The following is a 16,240-nucleotide window of genomic DNA, read 5'->3' as shown; positions in this document are numbered from 1 at the left end:
GGGAGAGGATAGTTAGTATGAAAGGGAGCTGGGATGGAGCCACGGCGCAGACATCTGGCTGGACTCGACTTCCCACAGGCTCCTCCAAACATTTCAGGTCCTCTGGTAAATCAGGAGCACTACAGCTGCACTGTGCATGACAGCAAGAAATCTGTTGTTTTGCCGAATGCTCGAGTCAACTAAATTCTTGGATGGTGGGCCTCCTCGTGTAAAAGCTGCAGTCACGCAGTGCTCTGTCAGGCCAAACTGTGGTCCAGGAGGAGGATAATACAGGGGTCCTCAGCAGAAAGACAAACTATTACATTATGGTGGTGTTACACTCTGTGTGCTTTTGTTTTTGCATAAAACAAACAAGAACATGAAGAGATAAGCAAGAATCGAACTGAAGAAATGTCTCAAGTGGTGTGTCTTTGGCCTTACTTAAAGGGGACCTTCCATGATTTTAAACAGCAAAAATCAGTAACAGTTGTCTAATCTTCCGTGACTCTCAGCGAGCTTTGAAGGCTTCTCGAAGTGATGTCATCTCAGACGAGAGTTTAGAAACCGCAGATACTGATCTTCGAACTGGACGTGAAGCTTTAAAGACGCGGGGCACTTATCAGGAAATGAGGGTCTGATGAGAGATGCTATCGAACTGTGTTATGGGAAGGGTTGGATCCAGCATCCAACATATCTCTGCCCCAGTTCTGACCTGTGCTAATCTGTCGCACGTGAGTCCTCCTTTAAATGTGTGCCAGGTAATTAGGAACGCCTTTATGAAGGTCCATAAAGATTATAATGTTCCGATTAAAATGATTGCTTTATTAATCAGTTTTTGACAGCTGCTTTACAAAAAGAAAGAAAAAATAAATGTAAACTATGTCATAATTTTAACTTATGCCAAATACCTATGTAACTTAATTACAAAGATAAATAATTACGGTGATTTCTATGGTGGCTCAGAGAGGAAAAATGCTGCCAATGCACATAAAACACAAAAGAAATAGGATTTTTTTTTTTTTTTTTTTTTGCAAAAGCTTAATAACAATAAAAATAATGATAATAATAATATAGAAAAAATTTAGTGTTTCTGGGGACACAACTGCATAACCAGGACCAGACAGAAACCAAAACATGTGAAGGACACGCTTAAAAGAAATGAATCGTTCATTGATGTGGTGAGGAAGAAAAAGATGAAGGTAAAGTGTGTTTTAATCCCATGATCCATGTAATACTGTAGATACATGTTTGCTATTTGCTCTGTACTGTTAGCTTGTCACTTCCTCAGCTGGACTTGTAAAATTTGTCCTAACCCCCCCAAAACAAAGTAAAACAGAAAAACAAAGTTGAAATCAAGTGATGTCTCTAAACAAGAAAAGAAAGAAACTGAGATTATGAATTCAGCCAAAGCAGCAGCTGGGAGAATTTCATAGTTTGATCCAGGATGTCAGTGAGGCAGTTTGAAATCTTGTTTGCAGAGCTGGGACCACACCTGAGAGGCAGAGAAATGATTTCAGAGAGCCAATTGACCTGAAGTAGCTTCTAGCTTTGTGCCTGAGGTAAAACTGTATTATTTTACCATTTCTATATCTCTGCATCATCGCATAGTCCTGTGCACACTTTGAGCACGCTTGTTACAAAATGCATCAATCTGATTGGTCAGAAAATCAGAACAATTTAGCTTGGTTTAAAAAAAAAAAAAGAAAAAGTATTGCTGTAAGGCCTTTACCTTTACATTGAGGCAACTCTTGTTGACATTTTGCATTAAGAATAGGCAAGTCCAAAAAATATTTTTAATGCACGAAATATTTGCACAGCCTTTCCAGAGAAATTATTTTCTTGTAATTACTTTTTTAAACAGAATTTTTGGCATTTTTCGGCCTCCATACTAAGTGGCTGCCCTGTTGTGACATACCTTTCGTGTCCCTATAGAGACAGCAGTTTATCCGGGACATTGCAAAGACCTATAGGATTCCCCTTGTTCTTCACCGTGAGGACAGAACGGTAGTCGGGCAGCTCAGGTTTCAGGGGCCTCCTCTTGTTCTTGAATGGGGCCGAGTTACGTGGAGGAGGTGCAGCAGGAGGAGGAGGGAAGCAGGAGCCTGCAGGAGTCGCAGACCTCTCTTTCTTTTGTGCTCTCGTTCGGGACCCCAACACATGGGGTCAACGCGGGCTGAATGGCTTCATAGTGAAAGCTGCCTCGGACGCAGACGGTCGGCGTGAGAGAGCGAGCGCGCGCGCTAATTAGAAAAACCTGGTGAAGCAATTAAGCGCGAGGAGAGAAGCAGCGCGCCGATTGTAGTGCAGAAGGTGAGTGTTTGGTCTCGAGAAAAGTTAGCTAGTGTCGTTTGGTTTTTCTTTTGGAGCTTAGCTGAAGCGGACTGTGGTTTGTTTATTATTTATTTTAAAGAGCAGGGTTTAGTCTAAATATACTGAGTAGGTCCGCGTGGCGAGTTCTGAAGCTGTGCGTGCCGGAGTGTCAGTGGTGAGTCTTCCTATATTCGTCAGTTTTTAAACTAAGGGGAAAAATTTAACACATGGAGACTTTGAATAACGTCACCATTAGTGCGGCTCGCAACATTGTGAGATCACACAGTGCAAGGAAAAGGTTCTTATATGTAAATAGAAGCTTCTTTTTTTTTTAAAGGGAGCAGTTCATGTGCTAATGGCTGTTTTGAACTTTCAGAAGTCAGACTCTGAACTTGATGGCTTCATCTTCTAAGAAGAAGAGGATTCTTGTTTCCCCACTGAAGCTTGGCAGGACTTAGTTTTCCTCCAGGAATGCCACAATTTCCAAAACAATTCAGTCTGACTCAGCAAAGCGTATTCGAAGCCTTCAACAGCTCCACCAAGGAGCTTTTAAACTTCCTTCCAGCTACACAAACCGACATCAATCATGTGCTTTGACTCCATTTTCCACTTAAATTTAATTTTTGTCCCTGCTCTCCTCAAAGTCAAACTATTGTAGACGGCAAAGAAAAAGCTGTGATTTGCATTTGCAGATGCTGGATGGTTCTCCTCCTGCTTCTCGCATTGTATCGGGGGTCCATGTGCCCTCTGTCTGCTCCCTGAACCCTAAGAATCCCAGCTTTCTGCTTTTGGTTAGGCAGGAATGTTAACTTTCCCTTTGTCCAGATCCCTTCCCCAAAAAACTCTCCACAACCCACCCCACTCACAACTCCTGGAGAGCATAGTGACTCCTGAAGCAGAAAAGGGTTTAAACCACATGAGCAAATAAGCTACTGTTTTTGTTGTTGTTTGTAATTTTTTTTTTTAAAAAAGCTGTCTTCAGTGCATTTGAGTCTGCACAAAATGCTCAAATTTGCTCGAGCCAGATGCATGTTTGTGTTAGTCAAATGTACAGCTGAAAGGCGAATGTTTGGTTTCCTTGGTGTCTTTATCTGGAGGGGAGGGCAGTTTTACAGTGTGTTAACAGGGGGTGCTGCATCTTTACTTGAGTAAATTCTGTGCGTTTGCTGCTGTCTCAACTTATATTTTCCCCTCCCTGCTTCTTTTAGCTCAGCACCTCTAGAAACTCTTAATGGACCCTGAGCATTAGCACGAGCTGAACTCCCTTCTGGAGCAGTCCTGTGCAAAGTGAACAACAGCTGGAAACTTAAAACTATTCTGAGCCCGTGGCACAAAATTGCATTCCTCCTTTTTTTTTTTCTCTTCTTTGTTGTTTTTCTTTTCTTTTTCTTTTTTTTAATGTCACCATAGCTGTGATGACACAGTAAATTTTTCTTGTCATTCACCAAACACTCAGCAAAACTCACACATTTGTTTTCTGCAGCTTATTTTTCTTGAGGGGGAGTATGGGATGTTAGGAGATGGTGCAAGAGCACGCAAAGCATATTTATTTTAAAAAAAAAAAAAAGTTTTTAAATGTGCGGACTTGTTTGGCATGTCTGCTTCGCCTTCGTAAATTCTGCTGGCAAGGTCACTGGCTTTTTCCAGGTGCTTGTTCAGGTGACTGATAAACTTGGTTAGAAACTGATAGCAGGAATTCAGTGAGGTCAAACTGAAATCTCGGCTTCTGGCTTCTTGTTTTGCCTTTTATTCTTCTTCTAATTAAAGGTTTTTCCTAATTACACTGAGATTAGATGTCCATTATTGGTCAGCCTGCTCGTGCCTTTCATTGCTTGAGAGATGCTTTTGGTCTGTGTGCGGTATTCTGCATATCAGGTCATGTCCTCAATACACACTTAGGCCAAACTGTTGCAATGCAAGAACAAGTTTCAGTGGAGGAAACCAAAGGCAGTGCTGCCCTGGGGGCGGAAGTTTAAAGGGATAAGTCTGCCTCGCTGAATGAATGCCAGAAAGAGGCTTTTAAATTTCAGCAGCAGCCTTTTCTTTCCTCCTCTGAGACCTCTTGGCTAATGTGCCATCTAAAGGTGGGTTTTGTAACACTGCGTTGAGGGTAAAATGGATATCACCAGGCACTGGATTTTTGTTTTTTGTTTTTTGTTTTTTGTCAGTTTTAGAAAACCAAAGTGTACATTTCCCAGGGATGTGAGTGTGATGCCCCTTCTTTAGTAGATGAAGCTTGTAATTTTTTGTTTTCAAAATGTAATTCTAGATTCAGGGCGACGCTGTTGCAGTTCGAAATCTGAGGGGATGATTTCAGGGACCTACTGTCTGGAAGTTTTCATAGCTTTGGTGTGGCTTAGTCTCGTGAGACTAAGGCCTTGTTAATTTTTTTTTTTTTTTTTTTTTTTTTGTTTGTGGGATATTTTTCCATTACGCAGGTCAGGCTCGGGCAAGTCACTCTAACCATTTCTCAGCGTCAGAAGGTGCCAGGGTTGGAAAAGAAGAATTTCAGAGGACTGGATGATGAACAATGCGTCTGAGTGTCAAATGCTAATCTGAGGAGACAAGCCTACAGATGCCTGTAATGGCTAAAGGCTGATGCTGTTGCAATGAGTCATGAAATGCTGCTTATTTTCTTTGCTACACCCTGTGGTCTAAAAGCGTAATTGTAAAGATGAGCAGTTCATGGAGTCCCTTTTTCTCATCCTCCTCCCCCTCTGTGTTGGTTTCAATCAAATGTGTTTTGAAATAAAGTTATGGTGGCATTTCTATCTTTTACAGTGTGTCTGGTGCCCTGTTTGGTTAAAGAATACCCTCATCACAGACTAGACTGATCCAGGATGTGTTTTGAAACTGAGTTCAGTCAGGCTTTAGCCAGAATTGGAGGGGAAAAGCACAAAGCTAATCTTATCTTGATCAGTTATTAAACTGCTACATCAAGTCTAAATTTTATTTCCAGCTGGCTGCTAAAGCTTACAGCCACTGCTGTAAGACTTTTTGCACATTACTTTTTGAGTATTTGCCACACTTGAAGGAATTTAAAAGAATAGTTTCTGGCGCAGAGTTGGAGAGCAAATTCCTAGATCTAGTCACTGTTATAATATCATAATTCCTGCAGCCTGGAGCCACAGCAGGTCTCCTCAGAGCTAGCTGCAACTTGCCAGTTGCCTCTTTGATTCTGATTAAGCATCTCTAGCTTGGCGTGACAGTGAGGTGTAGGAATGTTGGTTCTTGAAAATGCTGCTAGGGACTAGTGCACTCTGACCAACAAGACTGATTCACATTTAAAGACCTGTATGTCTGACCTGGGTTTAAACCACCTGTATGGGCCTCGTGTTACTTGATACCAAATATGTGGCTTTTGTTTATTTATTTTTTAAGATTTGTTGTGGAGACTTTCTTGGAATACCTGCATTTCCAAATGCATGGTTTTAATCTCCTTTTGGGTGTGAAAGCTTATCATTTGGTTTCTTCTAGTGACTTTCGGTTGAAGTAATGCTTAAATATTTAACTTAATTGAATAAGAGCTCGAAATGTCTATTTTCTGTACATACAGAGGTCCTTTAACAAGGTTGTTTAAAGTCATCACACTGCTTGGATGTTTTGTTTTTGTGTGTGTCCCCCCCCCCCCAAGCATACAAAACATCTTATCTGCCGTGGGCACTCAACAAGGCGTTCCTATTATTATTATTATCCATCCATCCATTCGCTTCCACTTATCCTTTTCAGGGTCGCGGGGGGCGCTGGAGCCTATCCCAGCTGTCATAGGGCGAGAGGCAGGGTACACCCTGGACAGGTCGCCAGTCTGTCGCAGGGCCAACACACAGGGACAGACAACCATTCACATTCACTCGCACATTCACACCTAGTGGTAATTTGGATTATCCAATTAACCTATCCCCACAAGCTGCATGTCTTTGGACGGTGGGAGGAAGCCGGAGTACCCGGAGAGAACCCACGCAAACACGGGGAGAACATGCAAACTCCACACAGAAAGACCCCGGCCTGATGTTGGAATTGAACTCAGGATCTTCTTGCTGTGCGGCAACAGTGCTTGCCACCGTGGTTGTTGTTGTTGTTATTATTATTATTATTATTATTATTATTATTATTATTATTTTATCTTTAAAAAAAATTATTTTAATTTATTTATTTTTCTCTCCCCTGAAATCAGACGTCTGTAAATGTAATGTTTTGTCAAGCAAAACTGTATAACCACAAACTGTGTAAAGGTCTCGGGTAAACAAACTGCACTGATATTTGAGCAGCTAGAAACTGATTATATTTTCCACCCATTTAAGAAAAATAAACTGTTATTGAAATAGTTGGATAACATTTCTGTGGATCAGCCTATAATTATTCAGCTAATTGTTTCATATTTAATGATAAACATCTGCTGTATGACCATCTGTCCACAAAGGCTTCTTTTAGTTGCTGTGATCCTAAAATAAGACATGCACAAACCTCACAGATTCACAGGCTGCTGTTCTTGCTCACTTTGACTTTTATGAATGCAAAACGAAGTTTTCCCATCACTTCTCAGTCTCATGCTTTTGTTTTGAACCCAGAGCTAACTTAGTGCTCCGATCACCTTGGCACCATGAGTTGGAGCTTTCTAACCCGTCTGCTGGATGAGATATCCAACCACTCCACCTTCGTGGGAAAGGTCTGGCTGACTGTGCTCATCATCTTCCGCATTGTGCTGACGGCCGTTGGCGGCGAAACCATCTACTATGATGAACAGAGCAAATTTGTCTGCAACACACAGCAGCCTGGTTGTGAGAACGTGTGCTATGATGCATTTGCGCCGCTCTCACATGTCAGATTCTGGATCTTCCAGGTGAGCTCTAGCAAAAGAAGGCTGTCTGTGTTTATTTTACTCACACAAAACAGTACTGTTAATGTCAACATGCATACATTTACCTCCAGGTGATCATGATCACCACCCCAACCATAATGTACCTTGGATTTGCCATGCACAAGATCGCCCGCATGGAAGAGACGGACTTTCGGCCGGGCCCAAAGCGGAAGAAGAGGATACCAATCATCAAACGTGGGGCTGCGAGGGACTATGAAGAGGTAGAGGACAACGGAGAAGAAGACCCAATGATTGCTGAAGAGATTGAACCAGAAAAGACAGACAAAGCAGAACAAAGTAGGGCAGCAGTACGTCTTTCACAAAGCATCTTTAATGTTCTGTCTAATAGATTACAACCCCTACTTGATACTAAGTTGGCTTCTAATGTTTCTGTTTTCAAGGCTCAGAGAAAAAACATGATGGTCGCCGGCGGATCTTGCGTGACGGCCTGATGAAAGTCTATGTGTGCCAACTGCTGTGGCGCTCTGCCTTTGAGGTGGCCTTCCTTTTTGGGCAGTATATTCTGTACGGCTTCGAGGTGATTCCCTCCTATGTCTGCACTCGTTCTCCGTGCCCGCACACGGTGGACTGCTTTGTTTCCCGTCCCACGGAGAAGACTATCTTCCTTCTGGTGATGTACGTCGTGTCCTTTCTCTGCCTTCTCCTCACCATCCTGGAAATCATCCATTTGGGTATCGGCAGCATCCGTGACACTTTCCGCAGGCGGGCCACCCTCAACACACGCACCTCCCGTCCACCGGCCTCACGCTCCATGCCTACAGCTCCACCAGGATACCACGCCACCATGAAAAAGGAGAAAATGAAAGAGCTGAGGGACTTGCCAATGGGTGATTCTGGGCGAGAGAGTATTGGGGATGAGGGTCCCTCGTCCAGGGAGCTGGAGCGGTTGAGAAGACACCTGAGGCTGGCCCAGCAGCACCTGGACCTCGCCTACCAGGTGGATGAAGGAAGTCCTTCACGCAGCAGCAGCCCAGAGGTGAACACAGCTGCACAGACTGCTGCAGAGCAGAACCGTCTCAATTTTGCCCAGGAGAAGCAAGGAGAGGCGAGCGAGAAAGGTAAAGAAGACGCTCGGACCTCCATTCGACACACTGAATTTGACACAGATGAACCAGGAGGTAGAGTTCAGCCTTCAATAATCAAAACCAAATCATTTATTTATATAAAAAGCCAAACATTCAGCTAAATGTGGTTCAGGTTTCTCAAAAGTAAGAGTTTGCCACTCTTCTGTTTTGTATAACTGTAAATTAACATCATTTGGGTTTTGGACTGTTAAAAATTGAAGAAAATTATTTGCAGCTCTAAACCATGGAGAAAATATTTGGAAGAGGAGTATTGCCAGCATATAAAAGTACTTTTTCTATAAATAAATTAGGGCTGGAAGATGTGATTAATCAGCTAAAATCATAGACTCTGTGAAACATGTAGCCACAGTGACCTCACCCACTGGTTTGTGGGTTTGCATTTTGAAGCCTCAACTTTAGCTTTATGGCTGCTGCCATCTTGCTTGTCTTAAGACTGAAGTGACCATATTTGGGCAAGATGGTGGAGTGCTAAGGTATTAGCTAATGCTAGCGAGTTTGGTTGGAAAGCTGCACATGGAATCCAGTGGTGCATTGCCCAGTCCAGGTTAGCTTCTAAGTGACCTAGAGATACAATATTAGATTTTAACTTGGCAGACTGAAGCACAGATTATAACAGGTTGTGAGTACAGTTAACTGTACAAAGTAATTATTTACCAGGTGATTGCATCATTGTGTTGATGATGGCTGCCGACTACAGCCGTCTTCTTCCACCAAAGTGGTATTAAAACAATTAAGTAGTCCTATCGTGACTTGGAATAGTGTGTGGGTTTTTTTTTTTTTTTTTAATGGGCCTCAAGTGGCCATTGGAGGAACTGCAGTTATAGAGATCCAACCCTTCATTGTTGGCTTTCCATCATTTAGTTGTTTGAAATTTTGTCCAGTCAGCACTCTAAAATTCAAGGATGGCACTAACCTTAATATTTGGCACATGGAAACCAGAGAAGAATATTGAATCTTTCTACTTCCAGCCGATTATGTAAATACAGGCTTAACTTTGGACTTTATGTCAGATTTTTATATATTTTTTGTGGTTTATTTCCTACTTTGGTTTGACCTAAAAACATCAGAAAAAAAATCTCAGTTTTAAGTGAACATGCATGCTTAATAATCTCTGGTCTCTTTATCTTCTAGGGATACATGCCTGAGCGCGCTTCCTGCCTCAAATGTCTGTCCTTTCATTCCTACTGGCCTTAAACACATGGGGGAAGCACATATGGGAATGCAGTCAGACCACTGAGGGAGACCAAAGTGTGTGTAATATGTGTGCGTGTGTTTGTGTGTTGGGGATGAGAGAAATGTGCCTTTCAGTATTAGAGGTCAGTTGAAAACAAAGAAATGCTGACTGAGCGGTGTTGTGACAAATGGTTAATTTCCACGACTCTAAACTTGAAAGCTTGCCGACCTACATCCAAACTTTGACTGTGCCTTTGGCTAGACCTCGTCTACCCCATGTTCTTTCGTCATCTCTGTGTTTTGTTGCATTGCAATAACCTGTCCATTTAAGACCACGCAAGGATTATTGTAAGCTTCAGCTGAGTGTTTTTTTTTGTTTGTTTTTTTTTTTTTTTTTTTTTTTTTTTTTTGTTTGGTTCACAAGAGAGAGGCTTTTTTTTTTTTTTTTTTTTTTTTTTTTTTTTTTTTTTAATTAATGTTTCTGAATGTTGATGTCTCACTTGGTTGAAGCTTATTGGTCTCAAATCTTAAACATGACCTTGCGTTATGTAATGTTTTTGAGTATGTGCAGAAGCTTGTTAAGTGGGGCTTAACCTGTAACTGGATGAGTCATCTTTAATTTAAATGTTGGGAATTATTGGTGTATTAGCCAGAAGTCATTCCACTTCAGAAATGTTTGACAGAAAGATTTTTTTTTTTTTTTTTTTTTTTTTTTTTTTTTTTTTTTTCCCCCCCCTATTTCTTTTCGAAGCCTATTTACCCAAATCAGCCAAAAATATTTACCTGGGAAATGCTTGAATTCTTAATCAACAGGAACCGTTCCACACATTTCCAACAATCATCTTTGTACAATCATTTTACCGGCCTTTATTTAAGTTCTTTTTTTTTTTTTTTTTTTTTTTTTTTTTTGACCAAACGCTGTAGGCTAGTGACATTTGTGTAGAAGGAAGTGTTGTCATGCAAATACCACCTCAGCATTTCAATGTTAATCCTTTCCTAAATTATGTTCTAAAACAAATATTTAGTGTTCGTTGGGGCAGAAAGTTGGAAAATAAATTCACTTTTTGTGGTTTTTCATGCTAACTGGCTAGAAACATCTGTTTTCTGGGGCACTGTCAAACATGTAATTCCACCCTTGTCTTTACAAATTTACATTCTTCTTTAGTGAGACATATTTTCCGTCCTTGACATGCAACCTCTTTCTCCTTCTCCTTCGTGCTGAAACACGGATACCTTTGTGCATCCCGAGAAAGAAGGAGGAAGAAAAGCCAAGCTGAGGAAAGGATGACAGTTTGCTGACGCACAGCCTGGTGCCATGTAAACATGTAATCTTCAACTCACCGTGAGATTCCTTCCTCTTTTTTTTTTTTTTTTTTTTTTTCTTTTTGTGTTCAGTAGCTTTCAGTATTCATACAGTTGAAACGTTTTCATAGTCGGTTTTATATCCTGGAGAACAAAGTGCAGATCGCCAAAGAACTGTTGCTGTATTCTTATAATCATCTCACTTCCAGTTTTGCTACTTATTTCGAGGTACGACATTCAATTTTGAGTATAGTACTTTTTTTTTTCTATTGCAAGTTTTGTAGTTATTGTAACTGTAGAGATTATTTTGTCTTCAGAGTAAATAAATATATTTGAAATGGTTTACTCCTGTCCTTGATTTGATTTCTTTTTTTTTTTTTTTTTAATAATTGTTTAAACCTGTGGTTGAATTGCAGTCTGCTCAATATGTATTAACATGTTAATTTATCAATTAAAATAAATTTATTGGACTGTAAAAACGAGTGACATCTGTTAGTTACCCTGACATCTACAGGGTAAGTAATTATTGGTCAGTCATACTGTTTAAGGTAAAATGATGGGTTTTAAAGTAGGCCTACTATGCCCTCCAGAGGAATAATCAAGAAATGGTTAAAAGGGGTTTAAATGAGCTCAAACGATTTCACTATGTCACTTTGGTTTATAATAATAATAATAATGTTTCAGTGGCCCAATAAGGGAAGAACCAGATTTTCCCCTTGATTTAGTCGTTAAATTGTTCATTTCCTTATTGGTGGTGGGGGGGTTCTGGATTAATTCAGCAAGCAAAACAAACATATTGACCAAGTCCTCATCAGGTATGAATTGAGTTTTAAGCAATGTATTTAAAATGCCAAATTATGCATACATATCCAAAAAATTTGGTATAGCAAATATGCGACTCTAAGTTATGTGGAAAGGAACAGATGTATAGAACTCAATAGATAAATTAAACAAGGAAATTTTAACAGAAATTTTAATTTTAAGTTGATCATGTCATTGGCCATTTTTACAATGTTCAATTTATTTAATTTACGTCAGTAAGGACTTTAATTGATGGTGGTTAAAGTGTTCCTAGAAAAAGTATCTTAAATTTTATTGACTTTAATTTTTAGCACATGTAGAACTATATCTTACACTTCCTTGTATGACTGTGTGTTGAATATTGATGTGAGGTACACTAAGCAGTACCAGTGAAAGGGTGAAAACAACACATTAAACAAACAAAGCCTGCTAAATAACACTTTAATCAAGGTTAACATATAAAGTACAATCTGTTTTGAGGCTTATGTAGCACACACCCAAACTAGAGAACAATCAGGAAAAAATTGTAAGTGAATAAGACAAAATCAAGTTTAATAAGAGCAGTAATCAAATTTCAACTGTGACTTGTAAGTAAACTGAAATCTTTTATTTGGGTGAACTGGCCTTTAAGGTCTGATGTTCAGATACATGTACACTCTTCAGGTATAATGTTAGGCAAGGTCTCATACTTGAATGAGTATCCACCATCAGATGTCGTGGTGATCCTCAGGGACCTCATGGTCCCCGGGACGGGAGCGCAACACTGAGTGATCCCCAACATTGCAGTGGTTAGATCCCCACCCGAGCAGTTTCCGTGACAGTAGTAAAATGTCAGCACTTTCGGATGGACGATCCAGTTGTCCCACCCCAGCTCCTCAAAGCTGATGTCGATCTCTGCTCGGTGGCAGTCGCTGTGTAGAGGCCTTTCCTGAGAGGGCCGCTGCAGAAGATAGATGGCAGAGGGAGACCAAGGAATGGTCACTGCTGCATTGCGGGGTGACCGGGAAGGTCCACGAGGTTGAACATGGAGGTGAAGAAAGGGCATCTTGTCTGGTTCTCCCGCGTGGCACTGACAGGCTGGACAGTGGACCTGAAGAAGAAAGGGGCCTTCGGCGACAAGGGCCAGCAGGTTCTGATCCAGATGGTAGGTGGTCCATCCATCAGAGCTTGAATTTGATGGAGCCTCCGCTGCCTGGAGTCGTTCTAGTGCTGTGGTTACAATGAAAAGCTGGGCGGAGGAGTTAGCTGTGACTGCTTCGCCTGCAAAGAACCAGAAGTGGGCTGATGTGACTACAGTGTCCTGGCTGTTGATGGAGGGCTGGAAGTAATATGTCATATGTCTGTTTGCAGTTTCTCCCTGAGCTGAGTCCGATTTGGTGCAGTCTGCAGGGAGACATCAGATTAAAAAAAACAAACATCTGTTAGCCTACTTAACACTTTCTTTCATCTCTGAGCACAAAGTGAAATTCTTCACAGTGAACAGCGGTGATGAAGATGTGTACATCACAGCACAGTCACTTAAGAAGGCACTTGGCTGAGTGACGAAACGTTTCTCCCACTGAAAACGCTACTTCCAGATGAACAGAATCAACTTTTGGTGATTTACTTACCTGGATGATTGAGCATGCATCAGGACACTGACAAGTATGATTACTAATTTGGATTCAGCATGAACTTCTTTCAACCTGAGAGGACACTAACATGTTTATTTCAGCCCAGTATAAAGTTATTCTTTGACAGTTAAGTTAAACCCCAAATTACACATGCCCCATCTACACACATTTATTAAAAAAAACTTGTTTTCTACTTGCCTTTTATTATTTAAAAAACTGCATTGTGTTGGCTTTGTTTCTTTCCTACATGTAGTTAATGTGTCTAAACATGAGTTAAGTTTATAAAAATTAAGTGTTGCAGATAAAGTACACATCTCTGCCAGTTTACTGCAACATAAATATAAGTAAGGCTGCATTACAATATGCAGCACTGAAATTTAAGCATTGTCACCACCTAGGAGGTTGTGTTTTTAGTAGTGTTTGTGTGCATGCATGCCATTATGTCTGTAAAAACAATGGCTCAAACAGTTGAATGAATTCTGATAAAACTTTGCAGGAGTGTAAAGTGGGATCATGTTAACAATCCATTAAAATTTGGCTTAAATGCACCATTGTCTTCAAGGTCAGCTTAATGATTTATTGGTTGAAAATTGATAAAAAGCCTTATGACTTGATAACTATGATTCTTACAAGTGTGGTGTGTCAACATATACCTCTCATAGACCTCTCCTTTAAGGTCAAGTTTGATTGATCTGAAGGTCAAAGTGTTAATAATGCTAACAAGAACCATTTAAAATGACAAGAGGTTTTCACTCTGACCATGATATGATACTATGGTAAGTACTGTTATACTATTATGACATGTACTATTTTCCTGTACTTTTCTTTTAAACTTGCAAATAAAACTTGCAGTCACTTGATATTTATTTCTAAGCATTTGTTTATAACAAGTGTCATACCCATATAAATAAATAAGTGCTCAGAATTATGTCAAGTATGTTAAAATGGGTTTAATCAGAGTAATTAACAAAAGCCTCCACTTTTCACTTGTTTTTACTGCACTAAAAAATTCTAAAGTACCTTTAGAAAAAGCACAAAGAAAACATAATGAATTTTGTTTAAAAGAAATACCGTGCAGGGAGTGAGCCACCTTAGCAGACAGCACTTCAGGGCGAGTGCCATTAGTTCCATTACATTTTAGAGAAGGCACATATATTCAGAACTAATGTCTCTGAGGTTGCAACTCACACTATAACAGTGATGGATAAACAGCACTGGCAAACTTCTCCCCCCCCACAAAAAATCCCATATTTATTAATGGAAACTTTAGAGCCAACAATCCATTTCACCCTTTTTTTTGAGGTGTTCTATTTTATTTTCAATTAGACAAGAATTATCATTTAAGGCGATCAGGTGTGTTCAAAGGTTACCAAAATAAATCGACTTTTAATTCTTTTAATGCTGCACAATAATGTTTAATATTTAGTATTTACTGTCATATTCCCATATATCATTGTGATGTTGTTTATTCTATTACTCTTGTTCTCTTCTGCTTGTTTTCTTTTTTCTTTCTCAACAGGTGATCCAGGTGATCGATATATGCATTTTCTTTTTCTTTTTTTCTTCTTCTGCCCATTCTGTTGGTTTTTGTTTTTTGCCCTTCTCCCCCATCCCTCTTCTCAGCTGTTTCTCTTTCCCTCTTTCTTTCTCCCCTTCTTTCCCCCAGTCAAGTCTGTCCCGTATTCAGCAAGTGAAGATAAAATAAACAATAAAAGGTGAATCAAATGGACCATTACGGCAAGGCTGGGATGGTCAATTTGGTCAAGTAAATCCGTTGGGCATCTTTCTTTGCCTTTAGACAATAATTCTGATGGCAAAAGAGCCAAACGGGACAGGCAAAAAAAAAATAAAAAAAAAAAAAAAAAAAAAAAAAAATCGACTTTTAATTCACATACAAAGACTGATATAACATAAAGCTTGAGGAACTTCAGTGAAGGTGATGAATATCAGTAGATCAGGTTAATTCTAAACAACTTACTTTTGTGTGTATTTTGTGAGTTTTTGAAACTTTTATACACTCTATGTTGGTTGTAACAGAGAGTGTATAAAAGACAGATGGTGCTGCCACCATGGGGTGAAAAGATAACATTACACATTATTGATTCTGTTTGTGGCAGCGGGCCAGAACTAATACGTTTTAAGGAAGGAGCGAGGGGCCATATAAAGTTTACACTTATTTGATCCCACCACCCTTAATACTATTACATAATTTTGATTATTCAGTGTATCTTATTATCTTACTACCTGGCATTTGGATAAATGCAATTCTGCTGCTCATCATTTTGTTTTTACTACTAATACAAATGTATATTAATGGATGTTAAAAGAAGTAAAAATATGTATAACCATCTATAATATACAAATACTAAACTTTGCAAGGAAATTTTGCAGAAAAATTTTGCAAATAATGGCATCCTTATGGTTTTCATTTAGAATAAGATCTATTAAAACTTAAAGTCAAAATGTATCCGTATACTGTTTTATTTGTAAGAGTAAGAGGACATTTTGACCTGTTGATCGATTTAAAGACCTGTGTGGAGTTTTAGACTCACTCCACTCAAACAGATAAGTGCAAAAGAACTTCTCACCTGAACCCGGGAACAGAATTATTTGCGATGATTCCTGGTTCGGACGGGTTTGAGGATTAACCCATGATGTTCTGCTTGTCCTGTGGGCCCTCTGGTGCAGATGCCTCGTATCAGGAGGTACCCTGTCTGCATCGGGACCTTGCAGCGTGCTCAGAGGGGGTTCTTCGAGCCCGAGACCTTCCAGAACCCGTACTTTGAACCAGGATAGCACAGCCCCACGGGACAGCTCCTCACCCATGCAAGCTTGAATCATACCATGGATCCAAAGAGGACCCAGGATGAGGACAGTACAGGACACCATGACTATATATCTTGAAACTCTTGATGAGAGGAAAAAAAAAATCCTTAAAGTAGGCGCAACTATTTTTACAGCTTCAGAGTCTGCCTTGTTTGTCTGGTTACCTCTAGAAAATGGATTCCCTCCTGTTGCTTTCCCTATTTTCTAACATATTTGTTTTGTCTCTGCGTGCTATCTGCCTCTGAGGGAAGTCTGTGAAGTAAGGCATTCTG

General features: G+C 40.0%; 2 protein-coding genes and 1 long non-coding RNA gene across 5 annotated transcripts; 1 reads left to right on the top strand and 2 right to left on the bottom strand.

Moving 5' to 3' along the window:
* Positions 1 to 361: 361 nt before the first annotated feature.
* LOC120746102 lies at positions 362 to 2,007 on the bottom strand. Its single transcript, XR_005698778.1, has 2 exons — positions 1,895 to 2,007; positions 362 to 1,471 (listed from the first exon to the last, which is right to left on the bottom strand). It is a non-coding gene; the product is annotated as an uncharacterized LOC120746102 (long non-coding RNA).
* Positions 2,008 to 2,127: 120 nt separating this feature from the next.
* LOC120746100 (gap junction gamma-1 protein-like) lies at positions 2,128 to 10,092 on the top strand. 3 transcript variants are annotated; one of them, XM_040051378.1, is made up of 5 exons: positions 2,128 to 2,289; positions 6,858 to 7,129; positions 7,219 to 7,444; positions 7,549 to 8,286; positions 9,385 to 10,092. In XM_040051378.1, the coding sequence occupies exons 2-5, from the start codon at positions 6,890 to 6,892 to the stop codon at positions 9,396 to 9,398; spliced, it is 1,218 nt and encodes a 405-aa protein (XP_039907312.1). In that variant the 5' UTR covers positions 2,128 to 2,289; positions 6,858 to 6,889; the 3' UTR covers positions 9,399 to 10,092. The 3 variants fall into 3 exon arrangements, with proteins under 3 accessions (XP_039907312.1, XP_039907315.1, XP_039907313.1); XM_040051381.1 differs by having other exon boundaries at positions 2,130 to 2,289; positions 7,549 to 8,226; XM_040051379.1 differs by lacking the exon at positions 2,128 to 2,289 and adding an exon at positions 2,353 to 2,464.
* Positions 10,093 to 11,953: 1,861 nt separating this feature from the next.
* inha (inhibin subunit alpha) lies at positions 11,954 to 16,240 on the bottom strand. Its single transcript, XM_040051382.1, has 2 exons — positions 15,731 to 16,240; positions 11,954 to 12,912 (listed from the first exon to the last, which is right to left on the bottom strand). Exons 1-2 carry the CDS (start codon positions 16,029 to 16,031, stop codon positions 12,170 to 12,172), a joined length of 1,044 nt encoding a protein of 347 aa, XP_039907316.1. The 5' UTR covers positions 16,032 to 16,240; the 3' UTR covers positions 11,954 to 12,169.

The sequence above is a fragment of the Simochromis diagramma genome, unplaced genomic scaffold (assembly GCF_900408965.1).
Source record: "Simochromis diagramma unplaced genomic scaffold, fSimDia1.1 OVJJ01000107.1, whole genome shotgun sequence".
Lineage (NCBI taxonomy): Eukaryota > Metazoa > Chordata > Actinopteri > Cichliformes > Cichlidae > Simochromis > Simochromis diagramma.
Note: the sequence above shows the minus strand (reverse complement) of the source record. Positions and strands in the feature narration are given on the sequence as shown.

What these genes read in the sequence shown, in the direction of transcription:
- LOC120746100 (XM_040051378.1), top strand. Translation starts at nt 6,890, where the DNA reads ATGAGTTGGAGCTTTCTAACCCGTCTGCTGGATGAGATATCCAACCAC. An exon ending in TCAGATTCTGGATCTTCCAG is followed by an intron (nt 7,130 to 7,218) that starts GTGAGCTCTAGC and finishes ATTTACCTCCAG; the next exon opens with GTGATCATGATCACCACCCC. An exon ending in GACAGACAAAGCAGAACAAA is followed by an intron (nt 7,445 to 7,548) that starts GTAGGGCAGCAG and finishes TCTGTTTTCAAG; the next exon opens with GCTCAGAGAAAAAACATGAT.
- inha (XM_040051382.1), bottom strand. Translation starts at nt 16,031, where the DNA reads ATGGTGTCCTGTACTGTCCTCATCCTGGGTCCTCTTTGGATCCATGGT. An exon ending in AATTCTGTTCCCGGGTTCAG is followed by an intron (nt 12,913 to 15,730) that starts GTGAGAAGTTCT and finishes GTCTCCCTGCAG; the next exon opens with ACTGCACCAAATCGGACTCA.